General features: G+C 38.8%; 1 protein-coding gene across 2 annotated transcripts in view; it reads left to right on the top strand.

The window, feature by feature from the left end:
* The window catches only part of PHEX (phosphate regulating endopeptidase homolog X-linked), a 94,839-nt gene that overhangs the window by 58,561 nt on the left and 11,697 nt on the right, over positions 1-24,581 (top strand). For both annotated transcript variants that reach the window (XM_041472390.1, XM_041472392.1), the window contains 4 exons: positions 2,890-2,967; positions 4,555-4,658; positions 11,973-12,031; positions 23,206-23,260. In XM_041472390.1, the coding sequence (XP_041328324.1) occupies positions 2,890-2,967; positions 4,555-4,658; positions 11,973-12,031; positions 23,206-23,260 (296 nt within the window). The remainder of the gene's footprint in view (positions 1-2,889; positions 2,968-4,554; positions 4,659-11,972; positions 12,032-23,205; positions 23,261-24,581) is intronic.

The following is a 24,581-nucleotide window of genomic DNA, read 5'->3' on the forward strand; positions in this document are numbered from 1 at the left end:
CTCCCTGTGCTTGCTTCCTGGAAGGCTGGTATCTTATACATACTTTTAATTCTATCAAGGGGAAAATAATGACATCATTATCAAAGAGTTAGCAAGCTGTAGAAGAGTTTTCCACTGCCTTATGCTGTATAAATAAGGAATCTCCCAACTGCTGTTAAATATTACACAAGTGAACAGAAAAATAGGCACAGAAACAAGACTTCCAACATGCAAATTTAGAAACCTGTTCTCAATATGATACTCTCTAACTTGTCAATTGTGTAAATAAATTGTGCTGTGTGCTGGGCTCAGCTGAGAAGGTTTGCACCTGATGCAAAGCTTCTAGGAGGAATCCCAGTCTGAGGGATTCCCAAGGACTTCAGAAAGCTTCCTATGTTCTCTCATGAGTTTTGCTTTGGTTATAGGAAACAGTTTACCTAACCAGGAGCCAAACATCCTTCACTGTCAGCATCAGCTTTGTCTGACTTATTTGCTCAGATCTCTAAAACACACATGTTGTAGTAATGTCTTTTAAGTAACAAATGCAATAATATAACATTTCTCCATTATCTAGCTATCATCTATCTATCTATCTATCTATCTATCTATCTATCTATCTATCTATCTATCTGTCTATCTATCTATCTATCTCACAAAATACAGACAGCTTTAGATATTGACAAAGCATCGAAGTACTAAAAGCATCATTACCTTTTGAGGTTGCTTTCCAAAATCTCAAGACACACTCTGTTATTTACTAGGGTTTTATACAGAAGTTATAAAAAAATCTCCATAGTGTCTGACTATTTTATTCTCATGCTTAGAAATCTCAATCTCACAACATCAAATGTAAAAGTCAGAAAGCAAATGATGAATTCATGCAGAACATTTGAGGTCCAACGAATTTGTTTAAGTAGCTGACTTAGCAGAAATTAAAACTGTTGGGTTTTGCTTTTTCCTTTTACAAAGCTAGTTTTAACTAGTATTAAAACATGGGAAGCAGTAAAGGAAATTTTCTGTTTCCTTGCGAAGTTCAGTCAGTTGGACCTGACAACACTACCAGGAAAAATTTAGATATTTTTGATTACATACATACTTGCAGATGAATCATGCTCCCTTCCTGGCTTCTTATTCTCCCTCCCCACCACAGCCTTTAAAATATTGTGAAAGACTGCTGAACCTTCTGGCAAACTGAGGAAACATTCTGTTGAGAGTTAATTTGGCTCATTTCATATTTTCCATTCAGCATTTTTCTTCCATTGCTTTTTTTATTACTAGGGCAATTTGCATGACAATGGGATCTTTCTTGCTTAAGAGATTGTCTGCTCCTGCTGCTAATTTCCTACCTGAAGTTGTTATCTTCTGTTTGTGACATCTTAATTATCTCAACCACAATTAATTGTGATGTCACAAATGGAGGATTATGACTTTGGGTTTGAAGTGAGACTGAGAAATTGAAGGAGTTTGAAGAAGAAAAGAAGCCTTTCTTCTTGAAAAATAAAAGAGGAGACAGAATGACTTTGGTTAAATGGAAGCAATCCTCCATCACCTTCCTTCTGAAAGTTGTGGAACAGCTGGTTTTACGTCTTGCTCTATAGGAGGCCCTGCTGTATGGAGATGCTGTGAAGTGGGAGAAGGAGAAAAGGATATGTGGAGGAAGGAGAATCTTCCCTTAAGCAGTCAGTCGCTGCAGCAAAAAGGAAATAAAAGTTGTTGGACCCTAGAGAGGTCCTGGCTCTGCTCACAGAGAGCAGAATACAGGGTTAGTACTGTTGTACTTGGTTTAAATGCCAATTATTTATTGCTTTTCATATCTTGCAATATTCATTTGAGTTTTGACACTGGAGCCTGATGACCACTGAGGCACATTTTTTGAGGGGTGGAGGAAGTTCCAAAGACTTATGGAGAAATTATATTCAGCATCCTGAAAACATAAAAAATTAAACTTTTGTGCTAACCTGGTCCATCATAGCTGTAATTTATCCTATGGACTTGTCACATTTCACTTCTTGGTATGTCATCTTACCTTTTTGTGTACTTCTGCTTTTCTTCTGGAAGCATGTTTCCACAGAGATTCTGGGTGCCTGAGTGGCCTGCTGGTGTTTTTGTGAGGACATTACCAAGGCTGTTTATAAACTCACACCATGATTTACAAAGTGGGAATACTCATCTACAGCTACTTCATACTGGACTGTTTGTGCAGGTTGTGCATTAATGCTGGGACCAAGTCATGACTGAAAGAGTATTAATGAAAAATGAAGTGTCTTCTTTTAACACCCCTACTGGTATTAGGGAAAGAGCAAAGACTGCAAAGTAAAGGAGGGAAACTGGAGAATTACACACAGATCAGTCCTGTGGTTTTCAGAAAGTACAGTGTCCTTCAGAAAAGGACCCATCCTCAGGTGCAGATGGAAGTGGCCCTCAGTGGAAACACCAGGCTGCACTTGCTGGGATCAAGGTTGATTCACATCTGTGCAGCAGATCTATTTTAGCAGTTGGATGTGTACCAGCTACTGGGCCATAGAGGAACAGACCATTTCCTGTTGTCCTTTGGAAAACATTGTACAAACAGGCATTTGACCATCTGATTAACACAGAGCCCTGTAGAGAAAATCAGCTGTTAAATTTTGCACTCAGACACATTGCTGTAAGTACGCAAGAGCTCTGCAGGCAGTGATAGACCCACTGTGATAATCTGACAGCAGAATCTGGACCCTCTGCCTTGTGATGCCGAGCTCATTTGTGGCACCAAGTTTACCTTGTAGGCAGGTTGTTTTGAAGTTACATTAGGATGGCTCCAGGGAAGCATAATGATGCCAAGTGGAAATGGAGCAAGAAGGAGAAAAAGCTGTATGCTGAGAAGTGGTTTTATCTGTCAAAACCTTTTTTCTCTCTTTTTCTTTTTCAAAGGCAAAAGCAGTTATGGCGAAAGTTGGTTACCCTCAATTTATAATGAATGACACGTATATTAATGAAGACATCAAAACAGTAAGTGTCAGGCTTGCAGCTTTATTCATTCATTGCAGCCATTCTTTGATCTGTTTTGCTGCTGTCTAAAGTCAAAGCTAGTCTTTTGTTTGGCAGGCACCTGGACTTGTGCTTGCCTGGTTATTTTTATTTTATTTTTGAAGTGTGCTAGCTCTAAATTGTATGTAAATAGTCAGTGCTGTTGTATCTAAGTGAGATCATGAGGTCTGCTGGGAGTAAAGTCTGCCTGGGTGCAAAGAACCTTCCTGCTATTAAGCATTTTAAAGGTTATGCACACAATGTAATAATTTTGAATTTAGTTATAAAAATGGAATAAACCAAAAGCATTTTTTCTCAAAATAATGATTTTCAAAAAGCCTAACACAATTTACCTCAGAATGTCACAACTTAGGATGCCGTATTTAAGTTCTTCTCATATCTCCAGGCTATGAGTTTAATTTACAATTTATGTTTATAATCATGTCAAGAGGTCCTAACCAATGTATAGGCCTACTGTGCTGCCTGCTGGACAAAGATACTGTGGGGGGACTCCTTCCTGCCCCAGTACCTGTTCAGCCTAACTAAGGCAGGAAGGCAAATTATTATTATTATTATTATTATTATTATTATTATTATTATTATTTTGCAACTGTGGCATGCATTTGATGAATTGTATCACTGAAAGTCACAGGCAAACTAGAAACACAAGTTCAATCCTGAAGCAGTAAACAAGAGCGATCATCATCTTTGCCAGAGCACATGAACAAACACTAAACAGAGGCATCATTTATTGAGAGAGCCAACTCCACCAGCCTAGTCCTTGTCCAGGGAAGCTGCGGGGTGAGAAGATGCAGTGAAAACAGTGCAATGAGACAGAGCATGTGACCAACTCTGTCACTCAGTGTATGGCCTTGTTTGCTCAGATGAGTGGCAATGGCTGGTGAAAAATACTTGTTAATCATGCTTGCAAAAACAAAGTTTACATCTGAAGAGCAACTTCCTCACAAATCCTAGAAGTGTTTTAAACTGATGACAGGGATTTATAACCTATTACCATCCCTTTTCCTTGCCTGTTTAGTTTTGTGTGCATGAATGCTATTAGATTTGGAAACTTACGGAAGCATGGAGCCCTATGGCTGTAAATATTTAATGTGGTAGAACTCTCAGAAGGCACAGAATATGAAGTATTTTTTATAAAATGTAAAACAAACTGAAAAAGGGACTTCATTACATTGTTGGAAGTGGTTTTTAAATGCACTTTTAAAAATAAAAGTAAGCCTACTTCCTCCTGGGAAAGAGGCTCTCTTAATAATAGCCATGGAAATGTGCAGTCTGCAATCCACTGTTGGGTGCTTATTATTCCTTCAGCACAGTGAAGAGTTTTCCCAGTGTTCCAGACCCTTGTGCAGATCTGTTCAGCCACTGTTTTTTTTTAACTAAGCTCATAAAATATTTATTCTTCCTACCAAGTATGAAAATTTTACTTGCTTTGATAATCGCAAAAAAATTAGGTAATTATCTCATATAGAAAAAAAGTTCTGCTTGTTTTATGTCAGCTTTTGTTTTTTTTGGACATGCTTTAAAAATGTCTGTGCTTTCTTGGAACAGCTGAAGTTTACAGAAAGTGATTATTTTGGCAATGTATTGCAAACTCGCAAATACGCAGCTCAATCTGATTTCTACTGGCTTAGAAAAGAAGTTCCAAAAACAGAGTGAGTAGACAAAAGGCAAATTTACATAATCTTCTAACAATATTTTAACTTATATTATTTAATTTGTACATTAAATACTATTATATATTAAATTTTAACATAATTATGTTAACAGCAATATGTTATGCCACAAAAAGCCTATGGGCAAACTCCCATTATTCAGAAACTCCTGTGAATTTTCTTTTTGGTAAGGTATCCCTGTTCATATGCAGAGTAGTCACATGCTTGAAGCTTAAACTTAATTTAATGAAAAAAGGGGTAATTGAATTGCAATTAAAAATGGATTATGTCTCTTGGTCACAGTTAGAGTTTGAAATGGTACAGTGGGGATTTATGAAATAAATTCAGTAGGAATGAAATCATAGTAAGAGATAATGCTATTATTAGTAATACAAATCAGCATTGTTAGTTACCTGCTGTTGATAGCAATGGTACAGAATGAAACGTAATTTAATCTACGTATTATTTTTATTTATTTGTAAACATGAAAGTGCAGATTGTGTCACAAACTGTCATAAAACACATGAGAGAATCATTCTCTTTTCTTACTGGTGTGTAATCAAATCCTTAAAATGCAAATTAACACCTAAGCAGAACTTAATTAGTCTAATCATGCTACTTAAAAATGACTTCTACACACAGACTTTAAAATCAGTGCCAGTGCTTAGCTCCAGTGGTTTTATTTCCTTAGGACTCCAGAAACCCTACTCACACTGGACCATACCTTGTTCTGGGGGTGGCTCTGTGCTGTCTATGAGGCAGGGGCACAAACAAAGGTTGTTCGTGGTTGAAATGTTTTAATTTGGCCCTGTGTGTTCAAGGCGTTATTTATACCTTAGATTTAATTGTGAATTTTACCTTCTCATCGCAGCTTTCTCTGACATTGCACTGGCCAGCCCCGGGGTATGATTTCAGGGATTTTCCTGGATGTCAGGACTAGACCATGACGGTGTGTTCTCTTCAGGGTAACAGTTCAAAGACAGCAGTGAAACAGCCCTGGCCTCTCCGTAGCAATGGTCAGCCCTGGGGCAGCCAGCACTGGTGCAGAACCTGTAGACTCTTGGCACGATGGGAAAGCTCCCCTGAAAGGAGATCAAGTGGTAGGCAGCCCCTGACTCCAGGACTGTAGTCTGAGAGCTGTCACATGGGTGTGCTTAAAAATTGAAAGTGTTATCCAATTGCCCTCTACAAGATTGAACACCTTCTCTTGCCTGTCTTTGCCTTCTTATTCCCAGGACTACATAATAGCCAGCCCCTCATCACCTTTGTAGCTCTTTTCTTGTCAGCCCTCAGAGCACATTCAGGCCTGGGGGATGCCAGTTTGATTTCTGGTCCCTTCCCTTTGTTAGCACAGCTATTTGCTCTGCCTTCTGCAGGGCTGGAGGTAATCTCCACCCCAGCCCTGGCAGGGAGGGATAATTAGGGCTCCTGCTGGGATATTATTCTGTCTCTGAACCTGTTCAGTGATAGAAAAGGGCTCGGAAAGTGGTGTCACTCTGCCTGCTGAGGGACACCAAGGCACAGAGTCATTGCTGCCTCTAGTAATTTTTTAAAAATTTATTTAAATAAACCAATAACTCCCAGTTACCAGTCTGAGGCATGTCAAACCTGGCCTCAAAAATATCAGCCACTTTTTAGCTACTTCCCACTTTTAAATCATCATACTCTACTGCTTTCTAATGCTTTTGTCTTCTTTTTTTTCCCTCTCATTTTTCTGGTTTTGTTTTTTAGACTTTTACATTTCATGTAACTCCACAGAATTTTTGATGAGGCATGGTGCTATGTTAATAGCTAATTACCCTTGGGTTTTTGTTTCTATTTGCTTCATTTCTTCTTTTCCCTAGTTTAGTAGCTTTTAGCATAACATTTATATTTAGAGATAGATATTATAAGATCATCAAAATTGTGGACCAAAAAAGATAAATAAGAAAATTAGTGTTTAAGGAAATAAAATAAAAGTTGCTAAAATAATATTACACCCAAAAGGTAAAACACTATATTCTTTTAGCAGACAGTCCATGTTTCTCAGTAATTATTTCAAACTGGAATCACTTTCCTCAGCTAAATGTGAAATTAAAATGATAGTTCAATCAAAGCACCAGGGAAAGACCATCAGGGGATGGACAAAGATAGGAGATACAAGACAAAGCTGTTGGATAAAACAAGGGGGAATATGAATAACAAAGTGGAAAAGAATTCTTTTGGAAATTCAACAGTTTTTAATTAAAAAAAAAAAAGGAAAAAAACCCTAAATCGGGAGTAATTATCAAAAATCTTTATTCTCTCTTTTGTTCTCTCCATCCCTGGCATTTATCTGCCTGACAGGAGAAGGGAGTATGAACTCAGATGAGCTCAGGGCATGGGTGGTGGGCCACACCCAGCCCTACTGTACCAGAAAGCTGTGGCAGGGCACGGGGGTGCTGGAGCTGCCTCTTCTGCCAGTCCAGAGCCACAGCTCTGGCAGGTGTCACTTGTGCTCAACACCAGCCTTGGTGCCAGCTGCCAGCCTCACAGCTGGCTGGGGAGGTGACTGTCACCTTCACAGCTGGCTCTATCCAACAAGAAAAGAAGTGCTCAGGTATCAGCAGAGAGAAAAATGAAAGGGATTGGTGCAGGAGCTGAGGAATATGGTGCACAAACCAGCCCAGGTTAGGGCTCAGTGGAGAGTCTGGAAGGGGCAGTGTGAGAGGATGGGCACCAGGTGTGAAGACAATCCTTATAAGCCAGTTAAGATACAGCTAGAGCAGAGGAAAGTGAAAGGCAGTACAGGGGGAAGTGATAGTGATGGGAAAAATTAAGGAGAGTCAGGGTATTAGTTGCATTTGCCTATCCATCCATGGAGTCACACCCCTTCATTCAAATACACATGTGTGTGTGTGTGTTTGTGTGTACAAACACATGCCTGCACCTTTTAATCAGAGATAGAATCTGTCCTCCTTAACATTAATACCATACTTGCAAATAACAAAGCATCAGAGGACTTCTTGGTCACATCACTTCATTATTATTCATCTTCCTCCTTTGAAGTCAGCACATAATCTAAGATTTTTAGACCTGGCCAAATCTTTATCTATTTTTCACTAGACTTTCAGAACTGGGGATGTAGATGTCTGGTATCCTGATAAGAGGATACAAAGGGAGGATGCTATGGGAGGATTCTGGGGTCTCCTTCAGGACCTATCCCTGTTTTTCCTGACCACACTCTATTGTATGTAAGCCCTGGCTCTTGGTTTGCCACAAGGGAGGGCAGCTCTGAGAGGTTCTGGGTTGGATACCTCTAAGGATGGTGTAAAAGCTCCTTCTGCAAAAAGGGAAAAGCAGCCATCAAAAACACTGGGCAGGCTGTTGTCTGTTGGAGAGATGCTGGTGGAAATTGTGTGGCTGGGACCTGCCCTGGAGAGGAGAGGCTGGAAAGGAACCTCCTGGAGCCTTTTCCTGGTCTTTGAACCTCATTTTAAGCAGTGATGTGGCACTGAAGGCTGGATCCAGCCTTACCATCCTAGCTTGCCCATTCCTAAGGGAGACAGATGGCAGCCTGGGATAATAATCTGTTTCAACATGAGGAAATATATATAAGTGACTAACTATGAGAAGAGGAAATACAATTTTGAAAGTCACCTTGAAGGTTGCCTCCCTTATAGAAGTTTTTCTTCATAGTGTTTTCATTGGAAGACATTTTCCAGCTTCCAGAAACTTTGTACAGCTTTTCACTTCTAACCAGCTCAAGTCTTTGTACATTCACAAGTTAATTTGCTATGTTTACATGATTATTTATTTTTTATTTCTTACTTTGAATGTTGAACAGCAAACCAAATGATTTCTTCCAACTCAAAAAACTGAGGATCAATTTGCAAATTCAGTTTGTGCTTTACAGAGAAATAAATAAACTAATAAGCTTTTTTTTTTTGTGTTGTAAATGTTCCCAGCCATCCCTGTTCATGAATGGCAATGTAGCACACTATACTCTTAACACAGAAAGAAAATATCACAGAAGAAATTTCAGCCTCAAGAACACAGACTGAGAGAGTTTCTGCCCCACTTGCTATCTCAGTGGGGCATTTCACATTTTATTTTTACAAGAGAAATCTCAACCTTACAAGTGTCAATTCTGCAGAAATTAGTTTTGGCTGCTGCAGTAGTAGATAGGTAATGCTACAGGTCATCATTCAAAGCTGTCCCTTTTTCACAAACTTATAGCAAATGAAAACAGTGTAAACAGTTCTAGAATTTTATTTATTTACTTTGTAATTAATAAGAGCTTGGAATGTGTAATGCACATTTTTTTTTTCCTATCCTTCTGTTAGTAGATAAAGCTCACAGAAATTGTAACCAGACCTAGAACAAATGCTCAGGGAATCTCACTTCAAACAGGAATGGGAGAGTTATTTCTAAATTTGCTTCACCTTAAAATTTAACAGCAGCAGCTATTTATTACACACCTTCATGTTGTAACTTGGTGTGTTATTAGTTAAGGACTATCCCTGAAGGTTCAGTCTTTTCAAGGAGCTCACTGAAAGAGCATGGCAGAGGAGAAGTGAAGTTGTTCTGCTAGTCTGGATGAAAACAGTCATAGTTATTGCTACTCTTTTGTGGAAAATACTTCCTAAATCTTTCTGAGAGGCCTCAGAATGGTACAACAAAATGCTGGACTAGAAATATGCTTCTTGCCAAATGTCAAATATTAAATACTCTGCTTGTTACTAGAGAACTCTCATTCTTCCTGACTCCTCAGTACGGCTGCTAAGTGTCCTCTTCCTAACTGCTTAAAAGCAAAATTAATTCCATACAGGGTCATTCTTGAGGCCTTGTTATGAAGGAGCAATTTGGAAAGAACTGAGTTCAGTTTTGCAGTGGGAAAATCAAGGCTGCTCTCAGCCTTGGGCTCATGCTAAGCTCTGCTCTTGTGGCGGTAGATCATGAGCAAAGCAGCAACCTCAGGACAGGGATGCTGTGATGTGTCTTCACCTGCAAGCTACAAGTCTATGAGTTCATAGGTATGAAAGTATGGCCAGAGGATGGTGTGAAGTCCTCCCTCAGTAAATGTGGACCAAATGTCAGCAGCATTCACTGCTGCTCTTGGGCAGACTGAGGTGTTCCTGAGGGGACAAGCACCTGCATCACCACTCCTCACCCAGGAAGAACAAGTGCAAACTTGTGCTCTTAGAGAGCTGTCCCTACTCAGTGAAGAGCTCTTTGCTGCTGCTTGTGGTGGTTCCTCTCTGCAGCTAGGTGTGGTAATCGCCCCCAGAAGATGGAGTAAAGAGCCACAGCACATTAATCTGTTTTGAAGTATCTGTTACACATCTCAGGCCCTTGATCCTCTGACTGGAAATAAAAGGCTAAAAGGAATTTGCAAAACGGGAGCATTTTCTGTCCCAGAAGCCTTTCTCATGCTTAAAAATTGCTGTTTGAGAGCAGAAAGGCCATTGTAAGCAGAACAAGCCAAGAGGGTGAAGTGCCAGTCACAGGACTGTGTCTTTGCTCAAACTTGCAGTAAAATATAAATTGAAGTTTTGACTCTTTCAGATGGGTTTTCCCCTTGTCAAAAAAGGGACAGTCCTCCAGATTTATAGCTAAGCCTAGAGTGCAGGTCCCAAGGCATAAATGGCAGGTTTGCATCCTTCAAAACAGTTCAGCTGATTGCTGCTATGAACAAACATGAAATTGAAATGTAGTTAATTAAGCCCCTAATTTTTTTTCTTTATCCCCTCACCATATACATTCTTTCTTTAATTTTCCATTATCTCACTACATTACCTCTAACATTTAATCTCCTTATTATGAAGAAAGCAGAAAATAGACCAGAAAACAACTTCTCCCTGCTCCTTCTCTTCACAGTCTCATAATAAACAAAACAGGGAGAGATATCTCTGACAATTAGAGCCTGTAATGTAATGGATGGTTATAATATATACATGACATCACTCTTAGCCTTCATTTATTAGCTTTTCTAGTTGATGCATTGCAAAATAAGCTGCTCAGTGTGGAGAATAAAACAAGCAGTTAAATTTATTGATAAAAGACAAAATGCTGCCACTTTTGAACTCTCCCCTTTGTTATATGGTTTAAGTGAGGACATTAGTTGTCAGAAAAACAGTCAGGATCTGCAGATGATTCTTTTATTAATGGGGCTATTTAAAAGCATGAATTGTGTGTACATTGTCACTGATATCACACATTTTCCATATTCTGATAGATCTTCCTTTGGAAAGATCTTACTCATTGTCTTGCAGCTCCTTTCTCTTCTCTTTAAAATAAATTTTCCAAAACAATTACATTGCATGCACATGGCTGTATAAAACTTTTGAGTAATATTTTACTAATGACATCAGGATGTTCCTGTTTGAACATTTACTAGAGTTGCTTCTAAGTTATTATGAACTAACCACTAATTATCATAATCTTTATTTTTTTAACATAATTTCTCCCTTATAAAATCACAAAGTGAAATTTTGGGCTCACCGAACTCAGGGTTTCATCTGAGGGGATTTGGATCTTGCTGAAGTCAGTCAAGATTTTCCATTCATATGGTTGAAGCCACTGTCAATATGGATGAGCTTAGGCTAAGGAGATTCATTTGCTATTCATAGAATCACAGAATATCCTGAGTGGGAAGGGAATCTCAAGGATCATCAAAGTCCACCTTTCAAATCTATTCAAATCTAGGGTTTCTTCCAGTATATATGAGAAATCAAACTATGAGAAGAAATGCCTGGCAAGAGGTCTGTTTGTTTAGGATGGTCATGTTCACTGCATAGGGTACAGAACATGAAGCTGTTTATTTTGAATTTACATTCCCAGAAATTATCTGTTTATGTTGCTGGCATAATCCTAATTTTTCATGTAGTTGTTCAGCAAAGCCTCTAAAGCCACTTTACTTGTTTCAAAATGCTCGCCTCTAATTTCAACATGGAGTTCCTCCACACATGTTTGAAAGACACCCAGAAGAGTTTTCACAGCTGCTGTCCATGTTGCAGCCTCTTCAGGGTGAATTTTGTTTCATCAGCATGGCTGGCCTCACAAGCACAGTGGCCACTTAAAAATTAAACAGATCACATGATAAGAGCACTAAGAATTGCTCCTGTTGGGCATTTATTGACTGTACACAGTTAAAGTCATTAAACAATAGATTTCAATGTTCTAGAAAGTGTAGGTAACATGTACTGAAATGGAGAAATACTTAAACTTTAATGTATCTTAAGTCTTTAATGTTTTTACTTTCTTCTACTGAGTTCAATTTTTGTCTTTGCTCTTTTGATTCATAAAGGTGAATGCCAATGTACTGACAGACAATTTTTTTTGTTCTTACTACAGGTGGTTTACAAGCCCAACTACTGTAAATGCTTTTTATAGTGCATCTACCAACCAGATCAGTGAGTATCTTCCTTCTCATAGCATAATCCTTATAAATCCTCATAGCCTCCTTATAAAGTGCCTCTTTGGGAATGTGTGTATCAAGCTTCAGAAAACAGCTGTACTTCTTGTGTTGTGTGTGACTGAAAATTAAAAGTTCAAACCTGGTAGTTCAGCTGTGAGACTTAAGAATGTGTTGTGTGTGTGTGTGTATGTTTGTGGTTTGTACTCTCTCCATTGTGAATGATAGCTTAAATCACTTTTATTAAAGCCTAATGTTTCTATCTTCTGTTTTCGGTAGCAAAAACATGTACACACATCTCCATAAATACACAGAGATAGCAGTTCTGTCTTCTAGTATTGACAGATATGTAACAATAAATGTGACTAGAGAAGACTGTGAAATAGATCAGGAAACATAAAAAGGTATATCCAGTGGATTTGTTCAATACCTTCAAGGACAAGGAGTGATATCTGTAGTTAACTGAAAATTCTTACCTGTATGTGCAGTGCTACCTGTCTGATTCTAATTTTTGTTACTAGCTGGTTTTAGGCAGCATATATTTTAGTGTGAAAACAAATAAGGTGAAACAGCTGAGTTTTTCAATTATGTGTTACGAGTTTGGATGTTCATTCCTGTTTGCTTTAATGGAGGTTTGAATTGAAATTTTCTAACAGGCTTTAAAATTCTATACCAGTCTGTGTGCAACAGTTTTACCTTTACCCCGGCAATTCTCTTTGCTCTTATTAGCTTTGCATGTTAAACTGGCCTTGTTTTTCTGTGCTGTTTGGGTCTGGAAAGTGGCTGCCACCACTTCTGTGGGTCTCAGTCCCCAGAGTCAGGACCTCAAAAATTGCTGTGTGATTCCCCTTTTTTCTCCTGAATCTCTATTGGTCACAGAGAGAAAGGCACAAAGTTAATGTATCACACTTAGATAGTGTGGTATCTAAGAAGGTACAGAAGAGGACTGGCAATTTTAGTCTGCTGACATTTGCTTCTACCAATTTCTGTAAACAGTTTTGCCTTCAAACCACTCACTGAAACTTTTTGTTGTCTAAGTGATCTTATTTGTAAAGCATGTATAATAATTAGGCAGTTATTTTGATTAAAATTAGTGCTAGATTTAGATAGCTCTGCCTCAATTAGAGGGCTGCCATCATTAGGCAGTCACATTTTTGTTGATCATCTGAGGGAGCACTTGGCTGAGGTGGTCACAGCTCTGAGGTACCCCTGAAGCATTACAGCTGCTCTTCCTCCAGCCACCACTGCTGCTAGAAAGGTTTTGTGTGAGTGGAGAGGAAGCCTGCTCAGAGAAAAATGAGAGCTATTGCTGTTATACCTTCTTTCATACTGGGTTCTTTCAAATTTGAGCAGTGCTCAGCTGTCCCAGCCTCTCTGCCATGACACATTAGAGAAAACTGTGATGAGAGGCTGGAGCCACTGAAAATGTCACACTCGCTGTGTCTAAAAAAGTCAGGAGGCAAAAAAGAGGCAGTTGTCAAATGTAACCCATCAGTCAGAGGTGTAGAGGTGATTGTATTTTCTACCACAACTGCTTGGTCTTCTTGTCCTGCTGGCAAGTGACCTGGAAGTTTGGACAGTGCCACTGACTCTCCGTCCTTTTAGGGCTGTTTCAAAGAGGAAAAGGGTTTAGGTGGCTCTTTCTGAACAAAACCCTCTCGTACCTGAGAGAGAGGTAAAAATGTAATAATGCCCCAAAAATGATGTGCATCAGGAGGGAGGATTCAGAGAAAGGCACAGTACTGTCTGCCACTGCTGGCTGGTGTGTTTTGTGGGGCAAGAGGCTCTGGGTGATGTGGGAGGAAATTCTCTGGTAGAAGTTACTGATAAACATTAAACACATCACTACTGATTTTCCATTAATGCTGGTGGGGAAGAACTGCTACCTTACTGCTTTGCAGCTGTGTTTTCAATAGTAATCTGTACAAAGTTCTGGGGGCTGCTCACATGCCACGAGAACTGTGGCATCTTTAAAGGCCTAGTTAAACAACAGAAAAAAGTTCTAGAAAAGAAAAAGTTCAGAAAAGTTTCAGAAAAAGTTCTAGAAACCAGAGTCATTTGAGAATAAGAATTAAACTTGAACTCTAGCAAGTTGGATGTAAAATTGTGATAAAGCAAGCCCAGAAGGATTTTGAGGACCAAATTTCTAGGAGCATAAGAACTAATAGTAAAACCTTTTTGTCAAATTCACTGAGAGGGGATAGTCTCTAAGGCATAAAAATAAGATAATTCTTTGCGTTGGAGGAGTTTGGGAAGTTCTAATTCTGGAGCTTTTTCTTGTGAGAGGTTAGTTCCAGAAATTGTTTAAAATTTAGAATAGAAGTCAATAGAAGGGACTTTAGAAGAAATTCATACAATGAACTGTGACAAATATAAGGACCAGATAATATTCTCCCAGGTGTTTCAAAGGAACTTAAACAAAAAATCTCCAAACAACCCGCTTTGATGTATAGCCTGTGACTTATAGTGGCCTCAGCACAGAAAGCATACGTGTGACAAGTATCAAATCCTATTTTTCAAAAGAAAGTTCAGAGGGATCTGCATAGCAAGTCATTTTAGCCTTTATGTGAAGGAATCTGGTTGTGACCACAACATGATTGAATAGAGAAAATGAATAAGCATATGATATAACAGTGAAGAGTGAACCTGACAATGTGAGATGCTTTTTCTTTTTCTTTTAAAAAAAATCATGCTTTCTTAATCTACTAGAGGTTGTTTTTTTTTTTTTTTTTAAATTCAGAAAGCAAGTAAGTATGCTTGATATGATCATATGCTTTTATTCTATAGAACACTTTTGATGAGGTTCTTTCCCAGTGCTAATAATTGAAAGTTGTCATGGGACAAGTAAGAAGATCCTTTCATAAATTAATGACTGATTAGAGATAGGAAAAGGAGGTAGGAACCAATTACTTGTTGGCAAATAGTTGGAGGGGTTTGTTGTGAGGGTCTGTGCTACTCACTGCATTAGCAGGTGAACTGAAAAGAGGGTGTCCTGTTGTGTACAAAGGAACAGAGGGATATAAACCCAGTCCAGGAGGACAGTTCCCTCTGCTGCTGGCTGCTGCAGGGTAGGAATGTGTGCTAGCAGAAGAATTACCTCACAGGTAATTGCCTGAAACTCTTTCCCTTCCCATCTGCTGCTGATCACTCCTGTAAATGAGTGAATGGACCAGATATCCTCTTCATCTGCTTGAGTGCCCTTGCTCTTCAGTGAGCAAACTGGACTTTATTGTCTTCAAGGCCCATCTATTTTTGCTCTTTCTAAGTGAGTTTACTAAGAAGAATTTGAGAAATAAGAATTTTAAAATATGTAATAGAATTTGATTATGGAAAGTAGTTTCTACACAAACTGGAAAATCCCTGGGTCCAAAATTTGATTCTAAAAATTAGGACCATTAGTTTGGAAATGAAAATGTACTGTGTGATGATATCAACAGAACTACAGCAACTCCAAACTTGATTAGTCACTGAAAGCTTCTTGCAAAAGATTAGAGAAAAAGAAACATCAGTGCCTTGACCCATGGATTCTGAAAAGGAGCAATCATCAGGTGCCTGCACAAGGGAAGGGGATTGTGGATGTCCTGAGCACTTCTGAGCTTTAGGCAGCTGCTTTTGCTTTCTGTGTTCGGAGCACACGGAAGTCTCTGACACTCCTGATGGAAGGATCACAAATTCTTCTCTCTCTGCAATCTGTATCACTGACATAAATATTGGAATATCCATGCAAGTCCATGTGATCTTCATATACAGGCAGGATGTTAGCGTTTTTAATTTGACTACTCAGTTACTTGGAAGAAAAGGTCTTGTTTCACTAAAAGAGAAAATTATTAGATAATAGAAATTAGGTGATTTTAAAAATTACTAGATTTGGGAGAATTTAGCAAATCTTGCATATGCAGTAGATGTACCAAATTTTGATGTCTTTTAGTGCAAACACTTTTGTGTTTGGTATTGCTTTGTTTCATTTTCATTACTAAACTATTGATAGTTTGAATGACCAATGATTCTGTTAATATTTCCAAAGGAGAAATAAGTGGCTGCATCAAGGTGAGATGTGCCACAAAGAGCAGAGTTAAAAAATGTGTTACACATAATTTATCTTAATATTATACAAGTTTACTCCTGATGTTCTCTGTATGTGAGTTTTATTTATTTTTTTCCTCTTTTTCCATAATTCAAAGTGTCTTAGAGGAACCACTATGCATGTTTATAATGGTTGTTAATTATTTTTTAATCCTAGTTTGGATAATTTTTCAATTTTATGTGCATTTGCTCGTCAATTTCCCCTTTAATTATAGGTACTTAACAAGGACAACAGGTATGTGTCATTGCCTTTGGAGTCTCAAAATGTATCTAAGTACACTTCATATCATCTAAGCAGCATGAATACTATCTTTTTAATTATCATAATTGGAACACCAAAAACAATTTCTAACAGATTAGTTTATTTTAATGCACTCTACAGCAGTCAACAAATATGTGCTGAAAATAGAAACAAGTGATTATCAAAGTATGCTAGCATACTTCTGTTCAATAAAAGGTTTTATTTCATTACAGCACTAAAATATTGGCCTTTGAATATGTTAGGGATAAAAGGGAACTGTTCATCAGACATTTGGTGTGTTTAGGATTTTTTTAAAAGTGTAAATATGTATGCCTCTAGAGTATATAAAAATAGTCATACTTGTGGGCTGTGAACAGTAATGAAAGGGAGATTTACAGTGAACTGAGGCAAATATGAGCAATGCACTCATGAGGTGTAAGCTTGAATAGTTGTACTGGATAATTAATGTTGATATTATCTCTGTAAGTTTATATCCATGCTCCTTCTAAGTAATTTGTACTGTTACTGCAGCTCTCTAGTGAAAGTCAAGAGACCTCTTTAGAGAGTGGCCTCAATACATGTTACAGGAAGCAGATATGATCTACAACAGAATTTAAAAATTGCATTCCAATTAGCATCCGCAGAGAAAACCACAGATGAGAGCTCACATTAGCCAGTAAGTATCATCTTTGCAGGAAGCATCACGCAGACATTGACACTGGCAGCTCACTGATGCTGGGAGTTGCAAGGGAGAACTCTTATCTTGCCAGGAGCCAGAGAAGTGCTGGCAAACAGCACCTGGTGCCATGGCCAGGGCAGGATGAGGGGAATGTGCACAGGGCATTTTCTCTTCCCTTAAGAACTGCACTATTTGGAGGGTTATTGATGAAGTAGTTTCAAGTGTGCCATTAGTTTCCTGGAGGTTAATGAACTTAACAGATTTGGACTGAACACTTTCTGAGCCCTGTTATTAAGTAAGCTCTAAGTGTCTTAAGTGAGCCCTCATTTTCAATTTTCCTGATTTACTAAAGACCACTGTTCTCTTTTATTTAACCATGGTGCATGATCCCTACCTCCATTCTTTATTTTTTCTTCCTAAAATTCCTATCTATGAATGTATAAAATAGAAGAATTTGCTCTTTGTTCTTCTCCCCCTAGCCCCCATTCCCTCACCCCAGGGAATCCACTGAGGCTTTTTCCTCATAAAATAAAGATTTAAGTTTCTTGTGAAACAGATGTTTTCACATTTCCTACTCCCTTAGCAGACAGTATTCCTTGGCACCACAAACCATGTCATGTTTCTCCTTATGTTGCCCCACTGAGGTTGGTAAACACCAGGTTCTCTCTTTTTCATGAGTAGAAAAAAGCCTCTTGTCAGGTGAAGGAGAAACTGAGTCAAGAATTGAAGCAGAGGCTGCAGAGTCCTCTGCTATAAGACCATTACTTCCCTGTATCTCTTCAATTAATTTATTCACTGAGTTCTTCATAAAATTATGCTTTGTGTTCATGCATTGCATGGAACAGTTACTGTGCCTTACACAATTGATATTTTCTGTCCTTTTTGTCCACACGATAAAACTTGAAATAAGGTGTATGATTCAGGTCCATGTAATGACGGACAGTTTGGTCTCTCTCACCTGCATATGGGTGCTCAAAGCTGTCTGGGGTGTTTTACATTGTCTGAAAGCAATGTGTTTTTTATTGTGTTTTATCTGAGATAAAACTTTCAGGAGCCCCTTGCCATTGAGACTGACAGCTAGACCCCAAACATCAAAATCATCACTGGGATGAGATTCAGTAGTCTAAATAGAAGTCTTTGGAACCATTTTAAACAAATGTATTTTGGAGGGTTAACAGCCCTTTGGGCTGTTTTTAGACAACTAACCAACATCCCAGCTGTCTTCTGTCTTCACATTTAAATCCTTATGTGAATTCAATATTCTTTGATTACTGACCAGCAGTTAGTCTTCTGCTTATATCTTATCCCTTTAAAACTCTACATCTAAATTCATTTAGTGAATGAATATGACTTGAAAAAAACAAGTTAGAGCTTTTGAACACATCTGAGAACTGTTAGCACACCAATTGGCAGAGTACCCTGTACATCATCCAGTTTAGCACAGCTGTCTCCCATATCTGTTACTTATCTATGGGATTCACTAGCCTGTCAGAAATTGCTTAAAACAAACCAACCTCATTATTGGAAGCTGTAAATGCATTAACTTGGAATAAAGTTTTTCCTTGCTCGGTTAAAAACATCGTGCAATATAACTGAATAATGTAAGTGAACTATACAATTTGAATTCCTATTTAGGCTTGAACTCCAAATATCCTTGTGATTTGGTGAGTCTTTTCATGTGTTTTTGGTTTCATTTATCCATTATTGCTCTGCATTTTTACAGGGAATTATCAGATCAAATGTAGTTATTTGCATCTTCTTGGTAAACTAGCAATATTTTACTGAGGTAATGGTATGCATCTGCAAAGTGTGTATAATAATACCAGAAGGTATTAGCTAGTAAATGGTTTTATTAATGGCAGTAAAGCCCCTGCAAAATTGAAGAAAAAGAAAACACCTTCAAATTTTAAATACATTTGGACAAGCTTTACAGCATCTTGCTGGAGAGAGATGCTGAAAATGACATCATGGATAAAATTAAGATAGATACCTTCAATTACCTTAAAAATAGTCCTGTGCAGGCAAAGTTCTGTCAGAGCTTCAAGATCAGCATAAATTCAGTGAAATATTTGAAGTAAGCCAGGTGTTGGCTCCACTGCTTGAGGTGCCCCTGCATTCCAGAGCAGTGACTACGGGGAAAGTTGAACAGTCACTGTGCAAGGCACAGGGCTTTGGAAAGCCAAAAGCCCCCCTGGACATGAATCTGGCAAAGGATGTGAAGAAACTTTTCTGCAAGTGTAGCTGCAGCAGCAGCAAGTGGAGGGAAATCGTAATGTTGAATGAGGGCAGGGGACCTGGTAACAGATGAGATTTACCCTTCGTGGAGGAGGAGTAGGTCAGGGAATGTTTAAACAGACTGAGCAAGCACAAGCCCATGGGCTCTGACAGGGTGCTCCTACAAGCTCACAATGCCATTATGAGGCCACTCTTAGTAATCTTTGAAAGGTTCTGGTGACCATGGGAGGTTCCTGAGGACTGGAAGAAAGCAAATGTCACTTTTGTCTTCAAGAAGGAAGATCTAGGGAATTACAAGCCAGTCCCTGTGTACATGATAAAGTAAGTCCTGAAAACAGTTTCTCTGACCAGATTTCTACATTGAGATTACTAGCTCAGTGGAGGAGGAGAGAGATGTGAAAATGATTTATTGTTTAGAAAGAATTTCAGCGCTGTCTTCTCTAACATGCTCAAATACAAACTGCTGAAGAATTGGCCACTTGAGCAGCTGTTCAGGTGCGCTGAAAACTCCTTGAACTGCTGGGCTTGAAGGGCTGTGATCAGAACAGCTGGTCCCTAGCATGGTGGGATCAGTGGCACAAAGTCCTTCTTGAGGATGAGTTAGCCTGGCTGTCCCGCCTTGCCACCAGTGAGATGCATGGATGTAGAGCAGCAGTGCTGTTCTGTGACAGCCTGAACTCAGCTGTCCACAGAGCAGTGCTCTTGTGACATGTGACACCAGTGCCCATCTCAGAATGATGCTGCAGCCCAGTGGCATTGCTCCAAATTTAGGTAGGTTTTAAGAAGGTAGTCAAAGCACATTCTGCAAGTCCAGGTCTTGATGGCAAATGAATTTGTGTGGGGCCTGTAATAAGATAACACATTTTTTTCTGTGTGCTGTTGGTGAGTAATGGCCTTGGGTGTAGACTCTGGGCCTGCATTTGTAATCTAGTGTATAAAGAGAGAAACTGTCAGCCTGTATCTGTCTTCTGGGGCTATGTAGAGGGAGAAAGCTTTAAAAGATGCACAACACAGGCTAAATTTGTGGTCAAGTGTTAGCTCAAAATACATTCCCACTGCCTGTATCTTTTCCTTAAGATTTGAAATTCCCTGAAGTCTGTCTGTCTTACTCCTTCAGATCTCATTTGCCTGCTTGAAATCCAGTGGCATAGAAATAATCCCATTAGTATTTATTGCATCTGCAGCCTACAATGAGGTCTCCGAGTTTTTTCATTAATTCTTTTTGGTGCAATATGCCAAGCAAAAAAAGAAACAGGCTTCACAGGGGAATTGCCTAAATCATGGGATTCAAATCAGCACAAAATAAGGAACTGTCTGGCGAAAAATCTCATGTAACAATTTCAAGGACATTCTAGGTATAAGACATTGTTATCCTTGGTCCTCCCAAGGATGATGTAGTTGTTGCTTGCCTGAAGGAGATGTTGCATAAAAAGCATTGTCATCTCTCAATGTGTTCCTTCTGGTGTTGGAATAGTGGAGAAGCACCCTCAGTCCCTCAGTGCTGCTGACCTCTGGAGAATGGGACCCATTTGCTTTTCTAGCTCACCAAGAATCACTTGCAGACCTAGATTTTTCTTTATTACCAAAAAACAAACAAACAAAACCACAAAAACATGCACCCTCCAAACAAAACAAAACAAGTCCTACTGGTGATAATGTATTCCAATTTCCTGAGGTTTTCTGAAATATGTAGTACATTCTACTGGCCTCTGACTCTGCTTTGGCCTGAAAATACTTCCTCAGCTTCCTTTAGTGCAAACTACAGAGGTGTTTTCATGCATATCCAGAAGAAGAAACCACTCCTTCAACCAGCACTTTTCTCAGTAATATCTAACCTAAAATGGATCCTGACTCCGAGTAAAATAATTACCAACCTGTTAATTTACTCAGAGTAAAATAATTACCAACAGATTCAGCATTGGAGCTTCCTAGCATTCATGCACATTGACTTGTTCAGTGAAACTATCTCATGGCTTAACTCACAGCTGACTGTGTTTCAGCAATGTTCTGGGAAGACACATTTAGTGTAGCTGGATAAGCCTGAATAAAGATTTGCACCTAATTTGCTGTAAATAATGTATATTACCTCTTATGCAGACCAGAGCAAACTCATGACAAGTTTATACCTGGAAAAAATAATTGCACCTCCTTAAAATATCTGGATAGCTCTTGGTGCAGTGACAGGTACCCAGGACTGTGTGATCATTAAACATGATTTGTGGGGACTGTGCTGCCTTGGTTCACACTGCCTTCAGTATGGGCTCATTTGTTCATTTTGGCCACAGTTCCTCTCCTCTGTTGTTGTGGGGATAGGATCATTTAGTTAGCAGAACCTAAGCTTTCCAAAACCTTTTCTGAATTTCAGTGTTTGAAGGAAACCAATTCAAACTAGATTTTCAGCTCTGAACACAGCTCTTAAGGCCCAACAAGCAATTTTCATCAGGTGTACCATTGCTGCTGAAAATGTGAGTGTACCATTGCTGCTGAAAATGTTCAAAACATGCATAATAAATAACCTTCTCTGTGCACTGGGAGGCAAGGAGAGTTAGATCAGTAGAACTTTGTCCTTGACATTGGTAAAATTGTGGTTTGCAGTGCTGGAAAAGAAATTATGTGCTTGAAACAATAAAGCAACATCTGGAGAAGTAAGAAAAAAAAAACAACCCAGGCAACACTCAGAAAATTTTGAAGCCCACACTTTTTATAAGCTAATTGCAGACAGGGAATGATGGCAGCCATAGAGAAGCAACAGAAAAAAGCAGCTGGGCAGACCCGGAGGACATGCCTTGTACCACATCACGTGGCATGAATTACACTCAGCATACTGGGTTTGTTTGGGATTTTTTGGTTTGTTGGTTTTTTTCTTTTTTTTTTTTTTTTCATTTGAAAGTAAGTTTTTAAAGATGTTGTAAAGAACTTGCCTGACAACTTAGATACAAAGAAATCCATAACCAAACTATCAACAGAAAACTGAATAGGGTTAGAATCAAATGAATATGGTTTTTGTATTGTTCTGGGTGTTCAGGTGATTTCTTGAAGAGAGACCCATAGGGTAGAGAAAAGTTCCTGGGAAAACAAGTGAATCCCTTGTTTTTCCTTGTTGAGGAAATGTTCTTCCTCAACAAGATGATGACCATGTGGGTAAACCTTCCAAGCAGGTGCTTTATAGATGAGAGTTTGTGACACAAGACAGTAAATTCCACATTTGGGCCTGGAAGGATGGCACTTTTCACCATCACATAAGAACTTTGACCATGGGTATATGTTTTATTTAGCAATTATTTGGGCTGTTAAACTTTTACCATGCGCAATTCCACTGTCTTTAGTATCCTGGCACAAAAGTGTCACCCTGGAATTAAAAATAAGCCCGTGACTTTGAATTTGAGCAACAATTCTGATTCCTATGTGAAACATCAGTAGCTCATCACTCACCAGAGTGTCTCCATTGCTGATTTTTTGGCAACTGGTTAGTCTACCAGAAGCAGCCAGGTAATATCTGTAGCTAGGCTGACCCTACAGCCTTAATAATCTACACTTTTCCCTTACAGAAGTGCCTAAGTATGTTCATTTACCTCTGTTTTTCATAGACTAAATAGAATCAGGCTTTCATTTTATCTTTCTTCACTGGAGCCTCACTAAGCTAACATCTGAGGATAATCCAGTACTCTTCATAGGAAGCATGAGGTGCATCTTTCACAGGAACACATGCATTTACTCAGACCTGCTTGTGGCAGGACCTCTGCTGCCTCTCTGGGATCCTCTCTATTGCATTCTACCACCCAGGGGTAAGGTCCCCTTGAAAAACCTTCTGAAACCAGACAAATGATGTCATAAAATCAAAACCCTTGGGCATTGTGACAGCTATTCAGCTGTATTCAATTGACCTCACTAGATTTTTCTTTTCTTTTTTTTTTTTTCTTTTTTGTTATTGCAGGATTCCCAGCAGGAGAACTTCAAAAGCCTTTCTTTTGGGGAACAGAGTATCCTAGGTAAGTAGTGCTCAAGGGAACCTCATCCACCTAGAACTGAGGAATAACAGGGAAAGGTATTGCAAACACATATACACAGAGGAGAGGGTGTGGAGAAGAAGGATGTGGTGCTGAAGGCAACGAAAGGTAGCCCCTAGGAAATCTGTGTTGTCCTGCTGTAGAACACACTTGGTCCTTGGGTTGTGTGTTCTCTCCTGTTGTATCCTGCTTTTGCCTCTGGAAGGGCTGACTTTGAGAAGTGCTGCTTTGTGTGATATTTTCTTTCCCTTGGGAGCCATATGTGTTGCTGTTGTCTTAAACTGATGACTGATTTCTCACAGGAATTGCTAATTAAGTGCACCCAAGTGGAAGTGTTTCAATGCTACAGCATGCAGTTGCAGCAGTGTGCACATGGCAGGTATTAAAAGGAATTGTAAATCAGATAACTAACACTTCCTGAACAGAAGTGAATACCCTGAGAGGCCAATTATTATCAGTGTATTGTTCACTTTCTGCTAATATTTAAGATTAGCAGTGGGCCCTTGTCTGTTGAGGTGCATGAGAATATCTTCATGTGCATCAGAGATTGCCTGAGCAGGCCCATGTGCCAGTGGAGCTGAGGAAGGGTAATTATAGGTCACATACATTAAATTTTGAAAAATCACTGCTTTTGTGCAGTTCAATAGCTTTCTATTTTAGGGAAGGAAAAGACCATGAAAAATTTCTGGTGGCAGTTTCTGAAAGTTATTTTGCAGTTATATAAAGCCAGTTTCTGGTGAAACATATCCTTAATAAATCATTGTTAAAAAAAAAAAAATCTAACTTTTAGAACATTTTGTGTTTGCTATCATCCAGTCTGGATCGTGTCCTTGTAAACAGGAAATTTGGCAATATATGTAGAAAGACACATTCATTTATGAACTAATTAATTTATATTCAAAGAGAATTCTTGTGGGCCAGGTGACTTTGTAAGTGGTAATTGGGGATAGAAGAAAGTCCTTTCTTGTTAAGGTGAACTTATTTTCTGCTATAGTTATTGCAGACCAGCTTTGCTTTCTGATTTCTCTGTATTCTGACCTTCTGCCATAGTGATAAAACTGTGATTCTTTTAAAGTATTATACTTTGCTCATTTCTCTTCCTTAAAGGTTACCTTAGCTTAAATTGGTTTTGCTTGAGTACATATCAAAATGTAATTTAGTAAACAAATGTAGCTGGTTTATATCAGACAACAGATTGCTTTTGTCCTTGAAATATTCTGGATGTTTTCTGTCTGCTTAGAAGAAACACTACATCTCAGTGGAGAAGATAAACCACCAAAAAGTCACCTGAAAAACTAATTTA

This window comes from Pyrgilauda ruficollis, unplaced genomic scaffold (assembly GCF_017590135.1).
Source record: "Pyrgilauda ruficollis isolate IOZ18807 unplaced genomic scaffold, ASM1759013v1 scaffold29, whole genome shotgun sequence".
Taxonomy (NCBI): Eukaryota; Metazoa; Chordata; class Aves; order Passeriformes; family Passeridae; genus Pyrgilauda; species Pyrgilauda ruficollis.